This window comes from Furipterus horrens, unplaced genomic scaffold (genome assembly GCF_987537825.1).
Source record: "Furipterus horrens unplaced genomic scaffold, mFurHor1.1.pri manual_scaffold_4, whole genome shotgun sequence".
NCBI lineage: Eukaryota > Metazoa > Chordata > Mammalia > Chiroptera > Furipteridae > Furipterus > Furipterus horrens.
In genome coordinates, this window is record NW_028327174.1 from 21,766,810 (window position 1) to 21,791,526 (window position 24,717).

Genomic DNA, 24,717 nt, shown 5'->3' on the forward strand with positions numbered 1-24,717 from the left:
GAATTGCAACCCCAGTTGTGTCACCCTGACTCCATGAGTCATAGAAGGAGACCCAGGTCCCAGGTTGGTTCTGTAAGAATTATGAACTTGGGCAAGTCACTTCACCTGCTAACCTCAATAAGGAAAAGAAGCCAACTTAGTGGTTTCTTCTCTAACACTGATTCTAACTCCTAACTGGATGGAGGGAAGGAAGCCCCACAGGGAGGAAATGCAGCAGGCCAAGAGAACTCCAGGTGGGGGCAGGGTGGAGGGAGAAGGGAACTGACTGCTGCCCTCTATAAGAGATCCAGCTTTGTCCAGCAGGTCCTACCCACCCCAGCCAGAGGACAGGGAGCTGGGCCCAGGTGTGGCGAGGCTGAGGCTGCAGCTGAGAGCACACAAGGACAGACGGAACCTGAGGCTCTGACAGAAGCAGGACGGTTGTGACACCACCGTTTTCCCCTCACCAGCTTGAGTCGAGGAAAGGGAAGTCAGAAAGCGCCACATCAGTTCCTGGTCACAACCTTTCCCATCGCTCCACTCCCTTCACCACATCTTCTATTTCCCCCAGATTGTCTTGGCTCCTCAGGATAGGGGAGTGAGACCTGGGCAGCAAGGGAAATGTCCTCAAAGATGATGAGGAAGGGTAACTTCTAGGTTCCAGGTCTGGAGTTGGGGGAAAAAATCAGGGGTCTGAAAACTGGCTTCACTCAGACATCCCTCTGTTAAAAGCTGGGAGGGTTCCCTCTGCTGCTCTCTCCATGGTAACATCAGGATGAGAATATACACGGCTTTGAGGGGGCAGAAGAGCGTGGCCTGAGTCTCATCCTTCTCCACCCCCACTGGGCAGCGGATGGGGAGATGGGCAGATGAGGATGCTATGTTACAGCTGGGTGGTAGAGTCATGGGTCAGCGAATGGAGTGGAGGATTATGGATGGTGGTAACTAAAGTTCCGAAGGAAAAGGAAGCTCAGACAACGCACAGGGTAGGGGGCGAGTTATCCCAAGTAGGTCTCCTGAGGGAAGCGCCCATATCTGTGCCCTCCCCCCCTACTGTGGTCATGGACAGCAACATCCATGGAGGAACTAGCAGGACAGTTTGTCTCTCTTAAGGTCCCTGAGGACTGGACATTTCCATTGTGAAGCCAAGGAGTATAGGAGTCTGTCTCCCCCTCCCCCACCCCCACCGCAGTACCTGCTGGGAGCTTAAACAGAGACCCAGGTACTCATATCCACTCCCTACTCCCTTCAGGACACCCCATCCAGCTCTCCAGACATTCTTTATGCAACAAATATTTATTGACTACCTGCCTACTTGCTCCAAGTGGGACACTGGGCTAGACCCTGAGGTTACATAAATGAACAACAGTCCCTGACCACAAGGAGCTCACAGTCTAGTCAGGGAGACAGACACAAATGAACAAGAAAGTAAAATGCAAAATCAGCCCTCCAACAGATGTTATAGTGTGCCATGGGAGTCCAGGCGAGAGGGGAGTGATCAGTTCTGGGGAAGACAAGATGGGGCAGAAGCCTCCACAGAAATAGTGGTGTCTGAGTAGGGTTCTGAGGGATGCATAGGAGTTCTCCAGCCAATGGTGGGGACAACTTCTAAGTTTATGAAATAGTTTGCGCAAACATGCAGAGGTATGAAGGACACAGGGCAGAGGTACTAGGATGTGGTTCTGTGGGGCATGGTGTCAATGAGGCTGGAAGAGTTGGGGCCGACTGGGAACAGCCAAGCCTTTACTACCTTGGCCTGCTCCAGCCCCTGCCCTGGGGAGTCTGGGAAGGAGAACTACTCAAGAACAAATGAAGGGGGTTTTGGGGTGGGGTTCCCTACCTAAGTTCAAGAAGATATGCAAACATCAGTGTCGCTGGAAAGCAGTGTGTGGACAGGACAGTCAAGGGCTGGCTTCAGTCATCTTTGGGTAGGAAACCTCGGCGTGCCTTTGTGTGGCCTTGTTTATGTTTTTTCTGGTCATCAGTTGTTCCCTAGGAAAGTTCTTTGTCAAAGCTCCAAGCCAGGTTTGGCTGATCCAAGGGAAAAGAGATTTATCTGCACTTGGGTGAGGAAATCAGAGCATTCCAGAGGCAGGGCAAGGGGTACCGGGCAGGAGCCAGGGCAATTCTGGGCAGCTTTCTTGGCCCCTGGTCTCCAGACATTGCTACAGCCCCTAACCCATTGTGCTTCCCTCCCCCACACCAAAGGCTGCTGGGGCAGCTCTAAGAGCCAGCCCAAAGCCCAAAGCACTCTTTATTCCTGCCACAGCTGGTCCCGGCCCACCCAGGGAAGCTGCCTTGGGGGCTGACGCTGCCTTGCCTCTCAGGCTCCCTCTCAGGGCCCCTCCAGAGTGAAGGCAGAGTTGCTGGCCCCTGCCAAGCTGGATGGAGCTGGGCAGGGGCCTAGGGTGGCATAGGCAGGTGGAGGGGCAGTCAAAGTCGGGGAGGTGTCAGAGCTTGGCAGGGATGAACTGGGGGAGCAGGGATGTGTGCAGAAACGGGAAGGGAGGGAGGAAGCTGGAGTGGAGGCCACCTCCTGGGCGCCTCTGCCCCCTCGGCCTGGAGACCAGTATCGGCTTCTGAACCTCCGGAGCAGCATGAGGAATGTAATGACCATGAGGTCAAAGATGAGCTCAGCCATCTCCACCACTGACAGCACTGAGGAGCCGAACCACAGGCTCCACTGGCTGCCCAGGTTGGACAGTAGGGTGACCATCTGGGAAAGAGAAAGGCACACTGACCACTGGGGCAGGGGAGCCCCATCGCTCCTTACCTGAGGTCCTCAGCCACCCCTCTCAGCCTCTCAGTGGCCCCCGGGGCCCCTTCTGTCCAAGCCGCACCCAATCTGGCACACCCTTCCCTCCCACTACCCCAGGAGACTTCATCTCCCCACCCAGTTCCCCTTCTTCTAACCCTCTCAACTTCGCCCCTCACCTCTTTCCTTGTTCCCCTGCCTTCAAGGCCCAGGCACTCTGGCCCAACAGAGGCACCTCCTTGTTTTCCCTGACAGTTGCTCACTTAAGCCCCCAGAAAATCACAGGCTCACTGAGGCAGGCCGTACCGTGACAGAGGGAGACTCAGAATTGGTTTTGTAGTTCAGTTCCTTGAAGAAAATGTTGAGTTTGGCAACTCCATTTCTTTGGAGTGGAGGAGAGGATGGGAAGAAATGGCAGAGGGTTAACTTCTTGGACACTCACAAATGCCCTCCTCCAATCAACTGTATCAATTTTCTTTCCAGATCTGTTTTCCTTCCCAAGGATTCCTTTCCTGGGTCTGAGACCAGGGTAGTACTGACCTTTTATTTTTGATGGTGTAGTTATTCTGTAGGGATAGCATCCGGAAGACCCAGTCCTGGGAAAGAAGTGGGGTGTCAAAGTGGTCACCCCATACTCTCCAGGACTGCAGGGTTTGAGTGGGGTCAAGCACACCCACACACATATAACCAGAGAAGACCACAGTGTCACACACACTTGTCCCTTTCCTTCCCCTACCCCACTTTACCTGGGATGTCACTGAGGGCCATCGTGAGTAACTTGCAGAGAGCTGGTAGCTGGTCACACTGGGAATGGAGAAAAGCACTCAGTGATGAGAGTGGGGCTTTCCCAGGCAAGCAGCCAGCTGCCGAACCTGAGCTCCAGGGAAGGGGACACCCACCTGCATGGTTTCCGGCACTTAGTGAAACAGCCCAGGCGATCGGAGGAGAAGGCATCCTGGAGCTTATAGTAGCAATAGCCTGTGGGTGCAGAGAGGTGTCGTTTTCCTAGAGTACCTCAACCTTCTCTACCCCACAGCCAAGAGCTCTCTCAAGATCCCTGGGCACCCCCTTCACAAGAATATTAATTAGGTTACAGTGATGTCTACTGAATGGTTGTACCAAAAAGTGTTTAAGAAATTAAGCTAACTTGGGGAGGAGGGGAAAGGACACACCTGTGTAAAAATGTGTAGGATTTGGACCAAAATTTAAAAGTCAAAAGAAAAATGGGAATAATTGTGTAAAATAATAAAATTAAACCACAATAAGATACCACTAAGATGGCAATAATTTTTTTAAAAAGACAATAGCAAATGTTGCTGTAGAGAAATTGTCACCTCCTACATTGCTGTTGAGAATGTAAAATGGTGTGGCCACTTTGGAAAACAGCCTGGCAGTTCCTCAACATTTTAACTATAGAGCTATGATCTGACACAGAAATTCCACTGCTAGGTATATACCCAAGAGACCTCAAAACATATATTCACACAAAAAGTTGTACACAAATGTTCATAGCCACAATAGTCAAAAAGTGGAAAAAAAAACAAAACACCAAATGTCCATCAACTGATGAAGGGATAAACAAATGTGATATATCCATTCAATGGCACATTATTCAGTCATGAAGTGGAATGAAGTTCTTACACATGCTACAAAGTGGACAAACCTTGAAAATTACAAAGGACCCTGTGTTATATGATTCCATCTATATGAAATGTAAGGAATAGGCAAATACAGAAACAGAAAGTAGACTAGTGCCTGGCCACGGGTGGGAGGGTGAGGTGGGGTGGTGCAGGGCAGGGTGAGAGAGTGGGAGAGGAAGAAGAAGACTGTGGGTGCAGGGAATGGGGAGCTTGAAAAGTGCTAAAGGATACAAAGTTTCTTTTTGGAGTGATAAAGTGTTCTAGATTTAATATTCTAAAATCAGCTGTAACGATTGTTGCACAACTCTATGACTATACTGAAACCGAAAACTATTCTAAAATTGAATTGTTCACTTTAAATGGGTTGAATTATTCAATAAAGCTGTTAAATAAAAAAAAAAAAAAAAAAAAGAACAAGGGGTCTATAAATTCACTTGCTCCTCCACTTGCCAAGTTCTAAGTAAGGTTACTTTGTCACTCCTGCTGCCTTTAGTCACCCAATCTGGGAGTCCTCCTTCATTTCTGACCCCAATTCCTCAGTCAGCCAGGGCTGGAGCTCTTTAATTAGGAAGACTGAGAAGCAGCTGGGCCCTTTGCTCTGTGGAGTGAGCAGCCCTTAGGAAACACAACAGACTGAGTTTTTAGCCTAGTTCCTCTCTCTCATCTTCACAGCTTCTTAACAATCAGTACTGTTATTTTTCTCTCAGAGATGTTCCTCAAACTCACCACCACTTAGAAATTATTGTTTGGGGGCAGAGGGGAGCAGTGGGCAGGGAGTCACGTCTGGACTTCCTGGGACATGACATCTCCCCTTTGGGTGTCAGCTTGTTTATCTGAGAAAGGAGAAGGTGAGCCCAGGAGGCCTCTGCGTTCCCTCCAGCTCTGATGCACTACGATATTTTAGTTCAGAGAAACAGGAAGGGAGGCCACAGACTGCAAAATTACAGGCAGGGGAGAGAGCTGTGTGGAGCAGACCCAGGGAAGGAAGAAAGCAGAAAGATCAACATGGGCAGAGGCGAGACAGAGGCAGACACTAAACTCTGGGGTCTGCAGCGCCCCCTGTCTTGTCCCCTGAGAAGTGTGGAGGGTTCTGTCCTCCAGCAATGGCCAGCCAGCCACCTACTGGGGGAGAGCTGGTCCCAGGGAACCGGGAGAAAGAGACTCCAGAGGACTAGTCCGCTGGGACCCATAGCAGCATGTGCCCCAGGAAAGCCAATCTTCTGTTTTCCATAGTTTCTTGTTTAGGATTTTCTCTCTCTCAGCTTCCTAGTACACAAGCTTCCCTGCTGAATAACCCAGCTATAGTGAAAAGGAAAAGGGATTTGCCTACTCCTAGACCAGGATAAGGAGGAGACTTCAGGGCTCTCCAAACTTTTTTGATTGTGCCCTCCTGTAGGTAAAATCTTCTTAAATAAGCACCTCCAATATATATGTTTGGTTTATAAAATACATACTGGCTACTATTCAATTGACACATTATGTACATAAAACATACATAAAATGGAAGATGTAAGGAAATGACAGAGATACATTTAGCTTTGAGTATTTTCTCCTTGCGTGCAGTGAGTTATCCCACGCCTCACCCAGGGCCTTGAGGAGTGAGACCAGAGTGTGCGCCAAAACCTCAGCAGGCCCAGTACGGAACAGGGAGATTTTCCTCACGTGCTCTTCCTTCCTTATGTTGCAAGTTATTTTTAAGTGGGGCCATCCCTTTACAAACACATAGAAGTCGAAACAGAAAGAGAGAAACTGCGAGGGAAGAACAGAGGTAGAGAGGGGAAAACTGAGAGAGGTGAGTCTAAGGACTGGAAAACCAGAGACAGAGAGAATTAAGGCCAGTGGGAGCCAGAATCAGCCCCACAGACAGAGGGCATCGAGAGGAGAGGGCTCCTGGGAAAGTCTGGGTCCACAGGGCAGGCTAGGGGCTCCCTCCTGGACTCTCACCCCAGGAGTCATGCTTCCTGTAGTCACAGTACTCCACATTCTTGGGCGGTGGATAGAAGATGTAGGCACAGCCGCACTCCTTGACCATGTTCTCCTGGAAGCAGGAGTGAATGCACACCTGGAGGAGGGGAGAGTGAAGGGGAAGGAGGGTCAGGCTTGTTCTCCCCCAAAACAGCCCAGAAGAGGCAGGGAAGGGAAGGACAAACAATTCTCTGAGCTGCACCTCCATCCCTTTTTCCACTGGTTCCTCTCTCTCTCTCTCTCTCTCTCTCTCTCTCTCTCTCTCTCTCTCTCTCTCTCACACACACACACACACACACACACACGCATCCACGCACACTCAAATTTTGACTGACCAACATTGCAGACCTGGGAGAAAGATGCCATAGAGACAGACTGGCCCCACCTGCTGCGTGTACTTAGAACCATAAAGGTTCTTGACATGGACGTCGCTGCCATTTTTGGTGCAGTCACCATAGTTGCCCCCAAGTCTGTCCAGGGCTTCCTGTGAATGCACACACACCAAGAAGTCAGAGCTCAGAGGCTGGACAAAGTGGCCCAGGCCTCTTCCTGAATTCTGTTTTCCCTCAGTCTCAGGTTGCATCTCCTACCCTGCCAGCTTCTCCTGTCCACCTCCCCATTTCAAAACACGCCCTCGGTGTTCTCCAGTGACCATCTCAGCACTACTTTCTAGGACACTGGGCCCAGAGCATCCCCTGGAACCCTAATCATGTTCTAAACCCCTTCTCAGCTCTCATCCAAGGTCCACTCCTCTGGTCCCTACTTCCTGATGTCCCCTCCGCCAGCCCCCATCCCCCCTAATTTCTGCTCCTGTAGACCTCCACATGCTCAAGGCCCAGCCTGCATGATCCCCTTCCTGAGCCCTCTGGCTGTGAAGTCCATCTCCCATGCCCTCTCTCTTGCCCCTCGCCAATCTAGGGATCCCCTCCCAGACTTCCCAAGCAGCATCTTGCCTTCCTCATGCTGATGGAGGTCTCTATCCCAGGCCGCAAGTTAAAGCCACCATCATCCATAAAAGGAGGCTCATCTTGCCCGTGCACTGTCACCCTGGCCCCCGTCACTGTGGACAGCAGCGGGATGAAGTCATTCTGCTCTGTGCGCAGAGTGAGGGACAGACCTGGAGCATGCAGAGGGAGCAGAGTGGAAAGAAGGTCTTGGAAAAGCATTAGGAGATGGAAACCCACTCTCCCACCTTGCCCAGTTCCTAATGCTCCCAGTAGAGCAAAGAAGGAAGACCTACAAATGGATGTGGCAACCCCTGAGCTGGATACTGGAGGCAGGCTGGCAGGACTGGGACAGAATTCCTATCACACCTGAAAGAACAGTGCGGTGCCCATAGTGGAGAAAGAACAGTGAGGACTCCTTCCCGGACTGAGACAGGCATGTTATGCTGAGGCCCAGAGGTGCACAGCATCTCTAGGATGTGAGCTCAAGGTGGGTAAATGTGGGTGGACAGGGCAATAAGAAGGGCTGAGGCAGACATCAGGGACTGAGGGTATGGGGAGTTGCTCACCATTGTTGATCCCAGGCATAGAAGACATCCAGAGGTTGGAGTTGTTCTCGCCATTGAAAGTATAGCAGTTTCCATATATCGGGTGGTGGAAGTGAGAGTAATTCCTATTCAGGCGTGAGAGAGAGAATAGGGTCACAGAGGAAAGTGTAAGGGGTCAGGGAGAGAGGAACGTTCAGCACCCTTTCTTTCTCGATCACCTACTATGTGCTAACCAACAGCCTGCAAAAGCATCATCCCCACATCACAAAAGAGGAAGCTAGAGCACAGACAGTGATGACAAATTCAGGGCTCTAACATGGTCATCTACCTTCTAGCCCAGGTTCCTCCCAGCAGGCCACCTGACCTAACTGGCTTTGTGACCTCTCTTGTGCCACTGCGTTGCATTTTGATGACTCTTGCATTGTCCCTTGCTTCTCACATTTCCCCATTTGGATTTTGATTTCCTTGAGGACTGGGGTCACTTTCCATTCATCTCTGTATCATCTCTGGGTTAACTGCACAGTTTTTGCATATAGGAGACAGTAAATAGCTGTTAATCAATGAATGAATGAAATGGAGGAGAACAGGTTTCGAGGAGAGAGTAAGACCTGTGGTGAGCATGGAGCTGAGAGGAGGAAGATTAGATCCCAGGACAGGAATGAGTAGGGTTCTTACTGCAGGCTCTAAGAAAGTCATTTTTTCTAAGCTTACTCTCCTTATCAGTAAAATAAGGAGACTGGAACTAGATGAACTGGAATATTCCATTGGTCTTGGAGAACAAAGGTGCAGAGGTGAGAAATATTGGTGCACATTCTGGGAAATGCTAGAAAGTCAACATTTCCAGAGCAAAGGCTGGATTCAGGGAGGGACAGAAGAGGAGACTATGAAAGTAAGGAGAGGCCAACCTGAAGGGCCTGCGAGCCCTGCTCAGTGGAAGAGAGGACAAGTACCATGTGATGGATGCAGACTAGGGACTCTATGCAGCAGGTAACAGAGCAGGTGGAGCAACATAGATGGATCTTAAAAAGAGAGCTTAGTAAAAAAAGAAAAACCAATAACAACAACGAGAGGCAAAATGAGATCTATAAAACACTATATTATATACACATTTGCAAAAGCAGATACAAAGAGATACATACTAAGCACATTGTAAGAATATATGAGAAGCCCTAAAACATGATGGCAAAGAGCACAGACTCCAGAACTAAACCACTCATGTTTGAGTCCTACCTCTAACAAGTATTAGCTGTGGGACCAACAAAGTCACTGTATCTCTCTGTACTGTACTTTCCTTACATGTAAAATGGGGATACTGATATTACTTACCTCACAGGAGTATTGTGAGGATTAAATGACACTTAGAACAGTGCTGAGCACTTAGTAGGAGCTATGTAAGTTTACTATTAAGATTACAGGGATTCATTAAGATGGCTAAAGTTAAAAAGACAGACAATAACAAATGAACAATGTGAAAATTTTAGGACCCTCATACATTGCTGGTGGGAATGAAAAATGGCACAACCAGCTGGAAACAGCCTGGTAGTTCCTCAAAATGTTAAACATAGAATTACCATTTGAACCAGCAATTCCACTCCTAGAAGTAAAGCCATATCTGTACAAAAACTTGCACAGGAATATTCATAGCAGCATTATTCACAATAGCTAAAAAAGAAAAAGGACCCAAAAGTCCATCAACTGAAGAATAAACAAAATGTGGCATATCCATATAATGGAATATTATTCAGCCATAGAAAGGAATGAAGTACTGATACATGCTGCAACATGGATGAACCTTGAAGACACTGTGCTAAGTGAAAGAAGCCAGATACAAAAAAACACATATTATATGATACATTTATATGAAATGTCCACAGTAGGAAAACCTATAGAGACATAAAGTAGCTTAGTGAGTCCCAGGACTTGGAGGAAGGGAGGGAATAGGAAGTGACTGCCAATGGGTACAGGGTTTCTTTCTGGAGTGAGAAAAATGTTCTAAAATTAGTGGTAATGGTTGCACAATTCTGTAAGTATACAAATAAAAAACCAATGAATGGTATATATTAGAAGGATGAGTTTTATGGTATGTAAATTATATCTCAATAAATTTGTTTTTAAGGAGAAGATTATAGAGAGAAAGGAAAGGGTGTTGGACATAGGGGAGAAGAGTTGGGTGGGAAAGATATGATAAAGAAATTCAACTTGATTCTGAAGATCACAAGAGATGTTGAAGGATGTTAAACAGTACTAATTGGAACAGTTAAGTACAGTGAACTGAAGTAAGAACAGTGAAATACAAAGCTTCCTGTGCTTACAAAATGAAGAATTTTGAGGCAGAAAGACAAATTGGAGGAGGCAATGTTTGAAATAATAACCCAGGTGAGAAATAATGAGGCTCTGAGATAAGGAAGTGACCTAAGCATCAAGCCTGAGATGAATTATGGACTGTCCATTGATAGGGAGGTAGGAAAATGGGGCAGGCAGAGTGAAAGGATCAGTGGAAAGGTGACAGGTGTGAGCTGACCCAGGTTCAGGTGTTGCTACTGTCTCACTTCCCAGCTGATAGCTCCTGTCCTTAAAAAAACACAAAGAATAGAGGCAGGATCAAAATTGTGTGCTGGGCAGAGTGTGTGCACCAGGTGAGGGGTGGAGGCAGAAGCAGATGACACTTGACCCTGCTGCCATTCAGCATCAGCATGGGAGGGAAGGGCTCCCTGTAGAGTGCACAGGCTGCCTCAACTCCCTTCCTCAGCCAGGCAGAGGCAGGAAGATGGCACCTGAATATCAAGGAGCAGAATCAGGGGGGAGAAGGAAGGGCCAGAGACCATAGAAGGAAACCTTCCTTACTCGTAGCCTCTTCCAGCCCTCAGAGAGTTGGCAGCTGCCATGACCTCTCTGCAAGGACATTATAACAGGAATCATAATAAAAAGAAAACCTGGCAGGAAGAATCCTTAAGCTAGGGCTGGCCTGGTGGCCTAGGACAAGTCACTTCCCCTGTTTGAGCACAGAGTAATAAGACCCTTCATTCTCTGCATTTTACAAAGTGCCCTCGGATTTGTCATATCATGCACTTGGAGATGAGTGTTATCACCATCTTCATCACTTGAGTAAAAGTGCCAAAAGGGCAAGGATAATATATATTTTCTTTGATGTATCCCAAATGCCTAGACCAGTGACTGGCACATAGCCTAGACAGTCAAACATATTTGTTGAATGAACTTGAATAAATCTCATTTTCAACCCATTTTACAAAGAAAGAAACAGTCTCTGAAGAATGATCTGAAACGCCCAGAGTCACCTCGCCAGAAAGTAACAGAGCCAGAGCAGGAATTCAAGTTTAATCTGTCACTCAATCCAAGCTATTTCCACCCCACGACTGCCCGCCTCATCTGAGAAAGTGGAAGATGGAACCAGATGACCTTGCAGGCACTTTTTGAGTTTGATTATAGTAAGAAAGAGGCCTTAGGTAGGCAGGGAACCATGCTTCCAGTTCTTGGTTTCTCAAAACTGGACCTCAACCCCAACCTTCCCAGCACAGCCACATGACCCAGATCCAACCCTGCAGGGAACAGCAGGAGTCCTACAGAATGATCCATGGGGTAGAGGTCTGGACCTGAGGTCAATGCGTCCCCTTATCTGGGCAGGCATTTACTTAGTCAATGAGCATTTCCTGGGTGTCACTCATGCTGGGCCTCAGGTTGGCTCTGGGAAGGAGACACGGTGGGGAGCACAAAGCCAGGCAGGACACACTCACGCCTGGCTGCAGGAGGCCTGGTTGAAGCGGCAGCTGAAGATGAAGTTGCCCAGCTTGTTGTCCTCCTCCAGGGATGTAAAGGTGTTCGGCAGTCGCGACAGAATGTTGATGTAGTGGAAGCGGTACCACTCCCTCACTGCGTCCACCCCTGAGGAGTATGTCTGGTAGAAGCAGTCCGATTTGTTCTGGTTACACTGGAAACAGAGACCAGAGTGTCCACCAGAGGGTCAACAGAAGGGGTCAGGCAGCAGGGCAGGGTCAGTATCAAGCAATGAGTGGTCTGGGGTCCTGAGGACTGATTGACAGGGGTGGGGTGCCAGGAGTTGACAAGAACAGGAGGTAGAGAGAAGCAGAAGCCCAAAGGAGAGTGGACCAGGAGGGCATGGGATTAGGGAGTGGGAGGCTGAGGAGACCAGAAGCCATCATTTACACAGTCTCTGCTGGAGGTGGCCGGGGGCGGAGCAAGGGCTCTTCTCAATCTTCTCATGTCACTGATGGGAAGCCTGAGGGGTCAAGAGGTCTGTTCCAGCAACAGAGATAGGACTAGAGCTCGGGTCTCCTGGTAGTATGGCCCCACTCTCACTAAGGGGGTTTCTTTTCTTCCCTCTGCTGCTCTCCCACTTCTGCTTACTCTCTTCTTTCATTAAAATAATGTTTAAGTCTCCCTCTTCACTGTCTCCTTATTCTCTGTCTTAGGCCTGCAGAACCCCGGTTCCCCATCACACTGTTGAGATTCCCACGAGTCCTTTTCCACAGATTTGGCTTCCAGCCACTTAAACACCCAACTGAGGCCCCCAAGAGGAGAGACCCCACAAACTGCTGCACAGAGAGATCTTATTTCATCTTGTTTTTGAAAATGTATTAATTAATTTGGCCAGCAAGTAGATGAGCTCCCACCTCACCAGTAGGCAAAGGAGCAAGGGTCCAGCACATGGGCGGACCCGGAAAGACAGGGGGGCGGTGCCCTCAGGCCAGTGGGCGGGGACTAGGGGCGGGGGCTCCGGGGCGGGGCCTTACCAGCTTGAAGCCGATCTTCCAGTCCTTCCAGTTCACTTGCGGGTTGTTGTCCCGCAAACTGGAGGCAACGCTGCGGGCTCTGCGGGCCGCCGGGGGCGAGGCCGGGTCTTGCAGGCGCTGCAGGGGATGTAACAAGGTCTCCCGGAGATCGCGACGGCCACGGGGATGGGTCACGAGGGTGTTGAAGGAGTTGTATTTGTACAAGTCGTAGAGCGTCTGTTCTGTGATGCGGTCCAGTTCCTCCAGCTCCCCTTTGATTTGCGTGTACCTGAAAGGTTGGGTGGGCAAAGGGTCGACCCAGGGGACAGCCTTGAGCGAATGAATGCCTGCCCCTATGGGCCTCAGTTTTCTCGTTTGACACTGCAGCGGCAGGAGGGGTTGTGGGGCGGGGGAGACAGGTGTGTCCGCGGAGGTTAGTGGAGGCGACAGTGAGCCCCGGCGGTGACGGCATTTATTGCGTGCTGTGGCCTGTTTATCGAAAGGGAGAGGCAGGAGGCGCCTGTCAGAGAGACGCTCTCCTCCCACTCGCCCTGGCCTAGAAGGGAACCCGGAACTTGTGTGCCCTTTCCCAAGACGGGAGAGGGGGTGGCCTTAACCTAGGCGCATGCACTCCCACGGACCGCGGTCGACCCTGCGCGCAGGTCGCCCCACCCTGATCTCCGCAGGGGAGCGTGGCCTTTGGGCCTGTCTGCCACCTGCACCTTCTAAATCGGAGGTTCTTCACTACACTTCTACTGTGGAACTTAAAAAAAATACCAGTGCAGCACACTACCCACCCCTCACCAGGATACATTTTAATGGTTTTGGGTGGGGCCCAAACTCCGTAAGTTAAAGTAAACATTGTCTAATATAAATCATCACATTCCTACTTATCAATACTGGCGCACTTACCATCTCTATCATGAAAGTCCAGAGTTCAGGGCTTTGGGGATAGAACCTACCAAAACAAAACACACACACGCACACACATGCACACCTATACACGGGCACACACCCTAGAACTAATTAATAGATTAAACAAGGTTGCAGGATATAACAACAAAATGCAAAAATTAATTCTATTTCTACATACTAGCAACAAAAAATTTGGGAAATGAAATCACAAAAACACCATATTAAATAGCATAAGCAACATCAAAAACTAGTAATAAATATAATGACAGATGTGCAAGACCGCTACACTGAAAATCCTGTTGAGTAAAATCAAAGACCAAAATAAATGGAGAGTTATATATGTTTATGGATCAAAAACTCAGTGGAGTTAAGATGTCTCCCAAATTGATCTTTAGATTCAACACGATTACTATCAAAATTTCAGCATTTTTTAAAGAAACTGAAAGACTGGTTCTAAGATTTATATAGAAATTGAAAGAATTTAGAATGGCCAAAACAATTTTAGAAAAGACAAGAAAAGTTAGAGTACTTACTCTAGCTGACTTTAAGACTTACTATAAAACCACAGTAATTGAAACAGTGTAGTGCTTATATAAGAATAGACAATAGATCAACGGGACAGAATTAAGTTCATAAATAAATTCACATGATCAACTGATTTTTTACCAAAGCACCAATTCAATCGGGAAAATAATTTTTGTTAACAGATAGTACTGGAACAATTTGTATATTGAACTGGAAAAAAAAAAAATGAACCTCTACCTCTACCTCAGCCCATACACAAAAATTAAGTCCTGATGGATCATAGACCTAAACAAAAAACTCAGAACCATAAAGAATCAAAAAGAAAACCTAGAATATAGCTTCATAACCTTGGGGTAGGCAAAATTTTTTTGGAATAAATAAGGAAGAACTCCTCCTGAAATAGAAAAAACTCATAAATAAAAAAACAAATCATATTTAAATGAACCCCCCAAAAAATATATAAATGGTCACACCACATGAAAATGTGCTCAACATAATTAGTCCTCAGGGAAATGAACATTAAAACCATAACAAGGTACAATTTAACATGCATTAGAAAGGCTAAAACTAAAAAATTGACATTAAATGTTGATGAGAATGTGAAGCAACTGGAATTGCTGCTGGTGGGAATCTAAAATGATACAGCTGTTTTGGAGAACTGTTTGGTAGTTACTTATAAAGTTACATGTATCTACCTTATAATCCAGCAATTTCACTTTTAGATATTTTACCCAATTCCACTCCTAGCTATTTACCCACAAGCAATGAAAACAGAAAGACTTGTACATGAGTGTTCATGGCAATTTTATTTATAATAGCCAAATGCTTTAAACAACCCTAATGTACATCAATACTACTCAGAAAAAAAAAGGGGGGGGCTTGATAAAGGCAAAAAAAAAAAGGGGGGAAAACTTCAGACACATTAAGTTGAGCAAAATACACTAGACACACAGCAAGAAAATTCATATTGTTATTCCATTTATATGAAGTCTAAGAACAGGTCAAACTAGCTGATGCTGATAAAAGTCAGAAAATGAATGTGGAGAGGGAAAAGAATGACTGCAAAGGGACACGAGGTCATGGAAATGTTCAATATCTTGATTGTCGAACCTCAATGAGCACTTAAGATTTGTGCATGTTATTATATGTAAATTATACCTCAAAGAGAAAGTCAAATACCAGGGCAGGGATCCACTTGCCAGAGATTCAGTTTAGTGGGAAGGGGTGGAACCCAAACAAGTTTTTTGTTTGCTTTGTTGTGTTTTGTTTTATTTTTACAAGAGCCCCAGGGGATCCTAATGTGCCACTACATCAACACTGTCTGGTCCATATCCTCGCTTGGCTCCATTTCTCTCTCCCTCATAACAGTCTAGTTGGCTGGGCCTCAAGCAACAGCTCCAGCTGCCCCTGATCCTCTCACAGGAGAAAATGTAGCTCACATCAAAGGTGTGTGTGTTAATATTCTGAGAGATTTGTCTGTTACTGGTAATTAAAAGAATGGCTGTAATAGCTAGTATTTATTGAGCACTTACTATAGCCAGACACTGTGGTATTAGAATGGACATTATTTAATTTAATCTTCAGTGTAATTCAGCATACTATTAGCCATTCTTAGCTAATATTATTGTCATTCCCACTAACAGGTAAAAAACCAGAGGCAGGTGACTTGTTCAAGGCCATGCAATCAGGAAGTGGGTCAGAAAGCACTCTAACCATCACACTGCCCTCCACTGTGTCCCTGCTAGCTCCGGCTATTTTAGGAAACTGGCAAGGTGTCCCAGAAAGAACACCAGAGTTAGTCGGCTGGATGTGGGTCCTGGTGTTCCAGTCACACACTTTCTAGCTATTTGATGTTGGTAAGTAAACTTTCTGAATCCTATCTATTTCCTCATCTGTAAAATGGGCCTAACCCTAGATCTGCCTACACATGAAGCTTTCAGAGGGTTAAATGAAAAACAGTCAGTGACACAAAGCGAAGAGGCCATCAAATATCAGGAGGACACCGACAGGACCCCGAAGCCCATGAAACTTAAGTGTCTTTCTCATAAGCACATTGTAAGAATTTGGGTGCCCCAGCTTGGCTGGGGTTATCTCCACAACATGAGCCACCACATCTCTGGCTGGGCCTCTCTTTCCACTCCCCCGCACCCCATCCCAAGCTGTCTCAAGTCCCTCTGTGCCCCTTCTGCCTCCTACACTTCCCTCATTCTCATCACCAACTCCAAGTGTCTGTCACTTCTCTAGCTGCATCTCTCTTCTCTGTTGAGCCCCAGGCTGCCTCTGTGCCAGGCTCTCCCTTCAGTGGCCCTCCTCATATTCAGCTCCCTCCTACTTCTTCCAGAGAGGCCTTTGGTGATCACCCCCTTGACTCCCACCTGTGACTCCCACAAGGCTCCCAGAAGAGGCTCTCCATACAGAATGCCATCGCTCCCCAATGTCTTACTTCTCTCCCCTTTTTCTGCCATGAGGCAAAAAGAAGTATTCCCACATCACCCCTTCAATAAAGAAACCCCTCCCTCTCTTTCAGTTGACATCTAGAGCTAAAAAACTGCCCACTAAAAACCATTCATTACATCAGATCATGTCCTACAAGCAGCAGGACCCTGGCAAGAGAAGACCAGGGCTGAGAGGGTAGAATGCTGACAAGAGGGCTTCAGTAAGACAGTCCAGCCTCTCTAACCTTGACATCCTACCTAGGTCATGGTCACTATCCTCACTCTCATCTGCTCTGGCAGGCAGCCCTACATTTGAGGGGGGTGGGGGTAAACCCTTGCACAATTCTATCAGGCAGGCATTACTATCTCCATTTTATTGTTGAGGGAACTGAGGCCCATCAACTAGGCAACTTCCTCCAAGGTCACTCAGCTAGGAAATACAGGAAACAAGATGTGAACCCAGGCTTTTTTGACTCCACAGCCCCAACTCTTTTCACTACTCTGCCTCTGGGCTCTGAAACACTTGAGATTAGGCAGCAAAATTTTTTGCCAAGCTGGCCACCTCCCCTCCCCTTTCTCTCTCTGCTCAGGACGGACTGGCAGGGTCAGGGACACTGGGAGATTTAGGGACTGATACCCTGTGCTCTGTCTGTGTCTCCTCCTCCTTCCTCCCTCCCCCTTTCGCTGGATGGCCTCCTCTCACAGAGGAGCCCATGCTCACCAGGCAGCCTCGGGATTTGCCCAAACCCTCATCCCACAACCCTTCCCACCAGGAGGCCCCTAGGTGAGCATGCTCAGCCAGCATTCTGGAAGTACTCAACAGAGCTGGGCACCGGAAACTCATCAGCTTCCTCCCCTGCCAGTGTGCGTATGGGGACTTAGCCCACTCCCTCCTTCCTCCAGGGACCACCTAGAAGTCTTGACTTCCCTTTCTTTGGCCCCTCCTCCAGCTCCATTCTCCTCCACATCTCAGCACCTCCAGCCTGTCTCCCATGTTGGGAGACACGCTCCCTCCACAATGGCCACCTAAATAAACTCAACCTGCCCCACACTGAGTTCACAGGCAGGTACCCTGCCAGCAACTCCTCACCTGTGAGCCCCCCACTAGGGACAGTCAGCCCCTCTAGAGTTGGTTGTGAGCTCTCAGGTCACATGTGGAAGTCAGCCCTGGCTGTGACATTTTAAGAGCAATAGGTGTTCATAAACAAATTATTATTCAAAGGATGGACAGCCAGGGTGGTGAGAGCTCTAGAAACCATTTTATCCAGGGAAGCGACATAGGAACTATGTTCCAGTCATCATTTCTGGCTCATAGACTTGCCACTTGTTAAACTTGGAGAAGCTACTTGTCCTCTGTGCCTCTGTTTCACCATCTATAAAATGGGAGCTTTAACAGTACCGGCTGCATCAGGTTGGCATGAGGATAAAATGAGTTAATATGTAAAAAGTACTGTGAAAAACCCCTGGCAGAGTAGGTACTGTACAATCGCTGCTATTGTTTTTATCCTCATTACTGTTATTACTACCACAATTGGAGAAGAAAAAGCTAAGGAGATGCAGGAGCACGGCCTGCCACTCATCTACTGTGAGGCTCTGGTCTTAACAAAAGCGGTGACTAAGACCAGATTCTAATCCTGACCCCTCCACTGAATAGCTGGGTGATCATTGCAAAGCCTTCATGCTCTCAGAGTCTCCATTTTCATATCTGACTCTGGGTGATATTTCCCTCCTTATCTAACAAGCTTGTTAGGAGGCTCAGAATGTCATAGTGGACTTTGCAGGCTGTCATAGTTATTGCTATCCTGGGTGCACCTGAACGGAGGGCCATGGGGTAAAAAAGGAGGAGAGGTCTTTAGGGTGGCTTCCAAGAGGCAGAACCAGGATCAGAGGGCAGACATGCTGAGGTCAGTTGCAGCTTTAACAAAGGGAGAACTTCCTAACAGCAGCTTCCCCGAAGCTAGTGAGGTTCCTGATCCTAAAAGGAGTCCATCACTGTGGGGACAGTGAGAGGAGTCAGCTCTAAGGGTCTGGGTTTCCTGTCCCTGTTAGGCCTGCCCCCTCAAAGCCTGGTTTCCAGACCCTGCAGAAAATGCAGGGTTATCTGCGGGAAGACCTAGCTCAGATCCCTTCCCTCCCTTCCTGCAGCTCCTCTCTTCGGGGAATTGCCCCTCTCCTCACCCCATTCCTACTGCTATGCCTCCTGCTCTGCCACGTCTGGGAAGGAAGATTCCATGACCATGACCTCCATTGTTGTTAAGAACCTCAAGTTCTTGCATAAGTCAAGCCTAAATCCTTCCCAGAATTGGGTGGAAAGTTATATTCTTGGGCTCTGTTTTCTGTAGGTGTGACTATGACTGGTGCTCTCTTGGGTGAACAAAGCCCTCTGTTGGCCAGAAAGAAAGGGACCCCAGTGGCTGACCCTTCTTCATATTGCATTCTTAGAACTCCCTTGCTTAGTGTGGAAGGTCCTTAGCCTTTATCCCATTTCCTGAAGTTACAACGCAGCCCAGAACCCCGCACCTCCTTCTCCTTCCGCCCCCTCTGGGGCCCTGCTCATCTGCCAGTAAGTGGGCATCCCTGGTCTGACTTTGCTTCATTCCAGTTATCTTGTCCACTGATTCCCACCTCCTCCCTACTTCCCCTGTAGAAGTCATTCATATCACCTCTACCTCCTGCACCCGCCACCAGCATGATTCACACCTGGGTCACTACCCACCAGGCTGCACTAATCTATCCACCCACCCCTGCCTCTCTCCTTGAATAGAAACCAACAGCCCGGACCCCTCCCTCCTGTACTCCTGACAAGTATCCTCTCCTGTTACCACTTCTCCTCCCCAGGGACTCTCACCAGCGCCCCCCCACCCCACCCCCACCCCACCCCCCGCCAACATTGGATGTCTCTGCCAGGCCCCACCTTAAAGTCCAATGGGAGAAAGAGCTTGGAAATCAAACACACTTGGTTTGTTACTCAGCTGCTAACCTGGGAGGCACTGACTTCTGGGGGTGGGGGGTTGTTTTTGAATCCCAAGTTCACCACCTGCTACCTGTGTGAACTTGGGCAAGTAACTTAGCCACTCTGGGTCTCAGTTTCCTCATCTATAAAATGGGAGTAAACTGGTACCTACTTCAGAGGTCTGTTGTGAGGATTAAGTAATCGAATTAATGTAGAATTTGTCTGGCACACATTAAGTGCTACATAAGTTTTAGCTGTTGTTGTTGCTGTTGCTATTGTTTTATTTGCTGTGTAAACTTGCTCAATTATTTCGCCTCCATTTCCTCACCTGCAAATTGGAACTAATAAAGTCCACTCCATGGACTTGTCAGGATTAAATGAGTTAGTGCTTATAAAGCACCCAGTGCAGGGTCGAGCGCATAGTAGGTGTTCAATAGCCTTCCCCTGCACTAAGGAGCTTTCCCTGCCTCCCCTTCCTTCCTGAGTGCACTCTCCACTAAGCTCCACGGCAGCCCATCATGCGCAAAGGATTCTTTCTGTGTGGACTCCTGTCTCCTAACCTTCAGGCACCTGGAGTCAGAGGCTCTGGTTTCCATTCTCCGCGGCTTTTTCCTGGACTGTCCAGGGCCTGCACCCAGCAGGACCTTAGAAAATGCACAGGCCTCAACAGATTCACCCCTGCCCTCTCTTTTTCTCACCCACATCTTTCAACCACAATATTTTTTGATCATCTACGAGCCTGTCTGTTGTCCTTCCTGCCTGCCAGCCCTTCCTTCCCTACTGGCTCAGGGCAGCTCCCTGTCCCTCCTCTCCACCAAGGCAAGAGGGGACGAAGGGTGGGGAAAATGAGGGAAAGATTAGGGCAGGAGAGCTACACGGAGTCAGGAAGAAGAAGAGCAAAGCCAGGGGCCACCCAGGAAAGAGAATGGAGGCCAAAGGGAGGAATAAGAGAACCAGGGAAATGAGATGTAAACACCTCAGAGGAGACTTCATTTATTCTGCATCCCACATCTTGGGTATTAAGAAGAGGCAGAGGTCTGTGATCAGGCAAACAGAAGGTAAGTCACAGCTCAGTCTCTATCTCGGTGACCTTGTGACTTGTCTCTTTTTGCCTCAGTTTCCTCAAGTGTAAAACAGGATATTAATAGGCCTACCTTGGAGGACTGTTGGGAGGATTAAAGGAGAGACCTATAGGGCACTCAGCGGTCTGGTGCACAAAGCAGCTTACCCCGGACACTACATGGAGGCTGATCAGTGAAACGGCCTGGCAGTTTCTTCTCTACAGGACAGGACATCCCAACCTTTATAAGCCCAAGACACATCTTTGGAAACAACAGAACATAAAGGGGACCTTCACCCCAATATGTGACCAATCCCAATCCTCCACTGCACGCATACCCAGTGTGTTTGCTCACACACACACACAACCACAAACGCACGCACTCATACATCTTACACTCCTTGAAGACAGAGCCTGTACCTCACACAATTTTTTATTATAATTAACAGTGTGCTGCATGCATTTCTTTATATGCCTCATTCTTCCACCTTATTTTTTCTTCCCAGTACGTGGCAAATTACCTGGCCTTCAGGGAAGATTGTGGGAATTATTAATAAGCCCACCTGCAAGGTGCCTAGCACTGTGTCTGGCTTGCAGCATGGGCCCCCGCAGTGTTGCATGACTGAGTGACCACAAATACGAGGTACATAACAAACACCCAGCCCCACCCTCCTTTCTTCTCCGTAGTTTACCACCCCCTCTGGCTTACCGACCAGAAATTGGCAGAGCACTGATGAAACCGAAAACTTCAGGACACACCTAAGCCCTTAAAAGTCAGGGTCCTGGGCAGGTAAACGGTGCAGCCCAGCAAGGATCACCTCCTCATTTTCACCTGGGTCTTCAGGGGACCAGCGGGACAAGGGAACAGAGGAACAGCTATCCTGTTCCATTCTCCTTCTGGCTCCATAACCCTCCACCCCCCGCCTCAAGGTTCCCCATGGCTTTGCCACCGCTCCTCATTTTGCTTTCTCTAAAACAAACTCCCCTGCTAACCCCAGACTGACACAGCAGGGTCTGGCCCTGCCAGCTCCTACCACTCACTGCCACAGCACCTGGGATAGGTTCTTCCCTGGAGCAGGAGGAGGCCCTGTTCTTTGCTCTCCTCTCACTCCAGGGTAAGGCTGGGGATGAACTCCACCCTGCCCTTCCAGAAATGACCAGTTGACCTCATCAGCATCCCCTCCCCCTTGCAGGAGGAAGAGAGGAAGAAGGAACTGTTGGTCTAACAATCACACTCTGGATAAGCCATGGTCACTAGGAAGACTCCACTGGACTGAGCCCCGAGCCCTTCGATGGGGCAACTCCCAATGGTGCCAAAAGGAGGTCTGCCTGGGGACCGTATTGCCTTCTACTCCTGGGTCTGAGGGTCTGCCTGCCCCGTGGGCACACTCATACCCTCTGCACCCCCCTTCCAGGCACCAGGAAGTGGCAGAGGGCCCGACTGACCTGTAGGGGTTGAGGGTACAGACGGTCACAGCAGGGAAGACAAGCTTGTCAGAGTTGAGGTTGATGTTGAGGCTGACGGGGTAGCTAAAGTACTCTTCAAACAGTAGGCCAAACTGCCAGTACATCATGCCGAAGGTGCAGAGCCAGAGCACGGCCCAGAAGGCAGTCTTCATGCGGTTGTGCTGGGAGCACACCAGGCGGATGGCCCCGTGGATGGTGGTGTTGTTGCAGAAGAACTGGAAGAGGTCTCGATAGGAGCGGTGGAACTCGATCAGGGCCTCCTCCTCCTCCGTGGACTGCTGGGGGCCCTCGAGTTCAGGGCCCGGCCCTGGCTCCTCACTCTTGTCTCCCTTCATGGGCCCTTGGGTGGGTTGTGGAGGGTGAGGGGTCAGGGTCAGGGCCGAGCTCTGGGCTCCAAGTGCCCTCAAGCGCGTCTCCAGGCCATGCGCACATCCCACCCTGAGCCCACTTTCTCCCACTCCTCCCTCCCTCCACCTGCCCAGGAGCCAGCTGACCTGCTGGAGTCAGGGCCAGAGCTGGAGCTGGGCTTCCCTGGAGTGGCCTCTCGTCTGCTTCTCTGATAAGGTCACCTTTTGGTTTCAGTCCCAGCACCTCCCTTTTCATCTCCACAGCCATCAGCCTCTGCTTAGTCGTCAGTCTTGTCCTTGATATCTCTGTGTCTTAGTGCTCTCTCTCTCTCTCTCTCTCTCTCTCTCTGCTTCTATTGGATCTCTTTCTCAACACTCTTCTTCCTTGACTGGCTCCTCTGTGTGCCAGACTCTGATCCTGTCTCTCTTCCTCTTCCTCCCCACCTTTCTCTTCTCAGTCTGGGCTGTGTTCTCCAGTCTCAGGCCCTGGTCCTGGGCTGTGTCCTGACTCCCTCAGTCCCAGGGATGACAGGGTTCCAGGAGTCCTGGCTGCCACCTGCTCCCTACTCCCAGGTTGTGGCTGGACTGGGACTGGTTCCTTTCCAGTTGAATCTGGCAGCTGAGCCTCTCCTCCCCCTCACCTGACAGGTGCAGAGGCTGGCCAGGGAGCCTGCCTGCCGGCCAGGGGTGGAAGCAACAGAAGCCTCATTAGCATCTCAATTAAAGGTGAGCAGGGGAGGGGGAGGGTCAGGGAGGAGTCTGAGCTGAGAGTTCTCCGAAGGGAGGAGGGCTCCTGAGGGCAGGTGACCCAGCAGTGCTGGGAGCGCAGAGGCTGGCAGGAGGCCCGAAGAAGAGTCAGGGCCTGGGGAGTGATAGGAGGCTGACGGGCAAGGAGACTGGGAAACAGAATAGCGGGTGAGGGTCAGAGATCTTGACCAGGGAGAAGGATCCTGAGTACAAAGCCAGGAGGGCAAAAAAGGAAAAAGGACGAGCCAGGACGAGTGAGACTAAGGTGGGGAGACCAGGAGAACAGGAAAGGTAGAAAAAGGGAGAAGGATGGAGGACAAACTGAAGGCCTGGGAGGGTGAATGGAGGAGAGAATGGAGGGAAGGTGAAGAGGAGGGAGCCAGCCCCAAAGGAGAGCAAGGGGAGGGAGCCCCAAGTGGGCATCCAGGAGGAGCTAGGTCCCCTCCCTGGAAGGGCAGGGGCAAGGGAACCCACAGGTCAGCCTCACCCCCCAGGTCGCAGGGAGGGTTTTCGTGAGAGTACCTCCTGGCTCTCAGCGCGAAGCACCACTCTGTCTCTCCCTCCTGGTTCATCCTCTTCCTTCCTGACACGTCATCATCACCCCCTACCTTGTCCAGGCCAGGGAGGGGCCCAGGTGAAGCTGGGGGCTAGGCGGGGCCCTGGGACATTCTGTTCTTTTTTACACCATTGGCTGCCAGGCCAGGAATGTGGTGTAATGTCCCCTGTTGTGGTCACGGGGTTGCAGGAATGTGGGCACTGAGAGGCAGGCAGGGGATGGGCAGGGGCACTTAGGCACAGACCGGGAGCCCAGGGACAGCAGGCACTGAGGGGGCAGGGATGGCTGTGGACTGCACTGGGTGTCTGGGAGGAAGAGGGTAGGCAGAGCCAAGTCTACACCAGTCCTAGAAGGAAGAAAAAGGTCGTTGGTAGGGGCTTTGCCTCCAAAGTCTCTTCGCCAAACATAATCCAGCATAAAGAGTGAAGTACCAAGCAGTGAGCAAGCAGAGAGGGAAGGGTCTGAGAATCAGGCCCCGAAAGAGGGTCCAAACAAAGGACACTGATTCATACAGCCTAGGCCACTTGTGACAGAGAGAGGTTGGCCACTTGTGGACCCTCAGCAGGCAGCCCAGAGTGGCCTCCTCAGAGGAGCTCAGTGTAGGCACTTGATATAGGCTGATGGAAGAAGACAGGCCTGCAATAGAGTAAGACAAGGATTCTAATGGCAGAGATAAAAGCCCAGTGCTCAGTGAGCCTGGGGAGGAGGGAGATACACTAACCCGGAGAGACTCAGGAAGACTTCCTGGAGAAGGTGGCGTCTCAGTTGGCTCTTGTGAGGAACAACAAAGACTTTAGCAGGCAAAGAAGAGGAAAGGGAACTCCAGGCTCAGGGTACAACCTGGTTGCTTTCTGTCTAAACATCCTCTTGTGACCTCTTAAAGTGAGAGCTACTGTCAACCAGGCCAAACCCAGTCTCGTTGCTTCCTCTGATATCTGCTGGGGACACACAGCTAGGAAGGAAAAGGCTGGCTTTTTCTTCATTTTCCAGATGAATAAACTGACCCTCCACAGAGATAAGCCAGTTTTATGAAGACACAAAACAAAATAGCTGGCAAGTGAAAACAGAATCAGAATTATTCTTCTCTGGGGTTGTCTACTTAGGGCTTTTGCCACTTACTTCCTGAGACAGAC

The 24,717-nt window shown here is 49.3% G+C and overlaps 1 protein-coding gene across 3 annotated transcripts; it reads right to left on the reverse strand.

Annotated features, from left to right (window-relative positions):
- Positions 1 to 1,256: 1,256 nt before the first annotated feature.
- SCNN1A (sodium channel epithelial 1 subunit alpha) lies at positions 1,257 to 23,627 on the reverse strand. 3 transcript variants are annotated; one of them, XM_090272694.1, is made up of 13 exons: positions 23,551 to 23,627; positions 21,914 to 22,274; positions 12,601 to 12,868; positions 11,584 to 11,777; positions 7,853 to 7,956; positions 7,293 to 7,456; positions 6,725 to 6,823; positions 6,319 to 6,436; positions 3,634 to 3,712; positions 3,481 to 3,538; positions 3,275 to 3,330; positions 3,041 to 3,116; positions 1,257 to 2,695 (listed from the first exon to the last, which is right to left on the reverse strand). In XM_090272694.1, exons 2-13 carry the CDS (start codon positions 22,267 to 22,269, stop codon positions 2,315 to 2,317), a joined length of 1,953 nt encoding a protein of 650 aa, XP_090128820.1. In that variant the 5' UTR covers positions 22,270 to 22,274; positions 23,551 to 23,627; the 3' UTR covers positions 1,257 to 2,314. The 3 variants fall into 3 exon arrangements, with proteins under 3 accessions (XP_090128820.1, XP_090128821.1, XP_090128818.1); XM_090272695.1 differs by lacking the exon at positions 23,551 to 23,627 and adding an exon at positions 22,923 to 22,987; XM_090272692.1 differs by lacking the exon at positions 23,551 to 23,627 and adding an exon at positions 22,429 to 22,916.
- Positions 23,628 to 24,717: the final 1,090 nt, after the last annotated feature.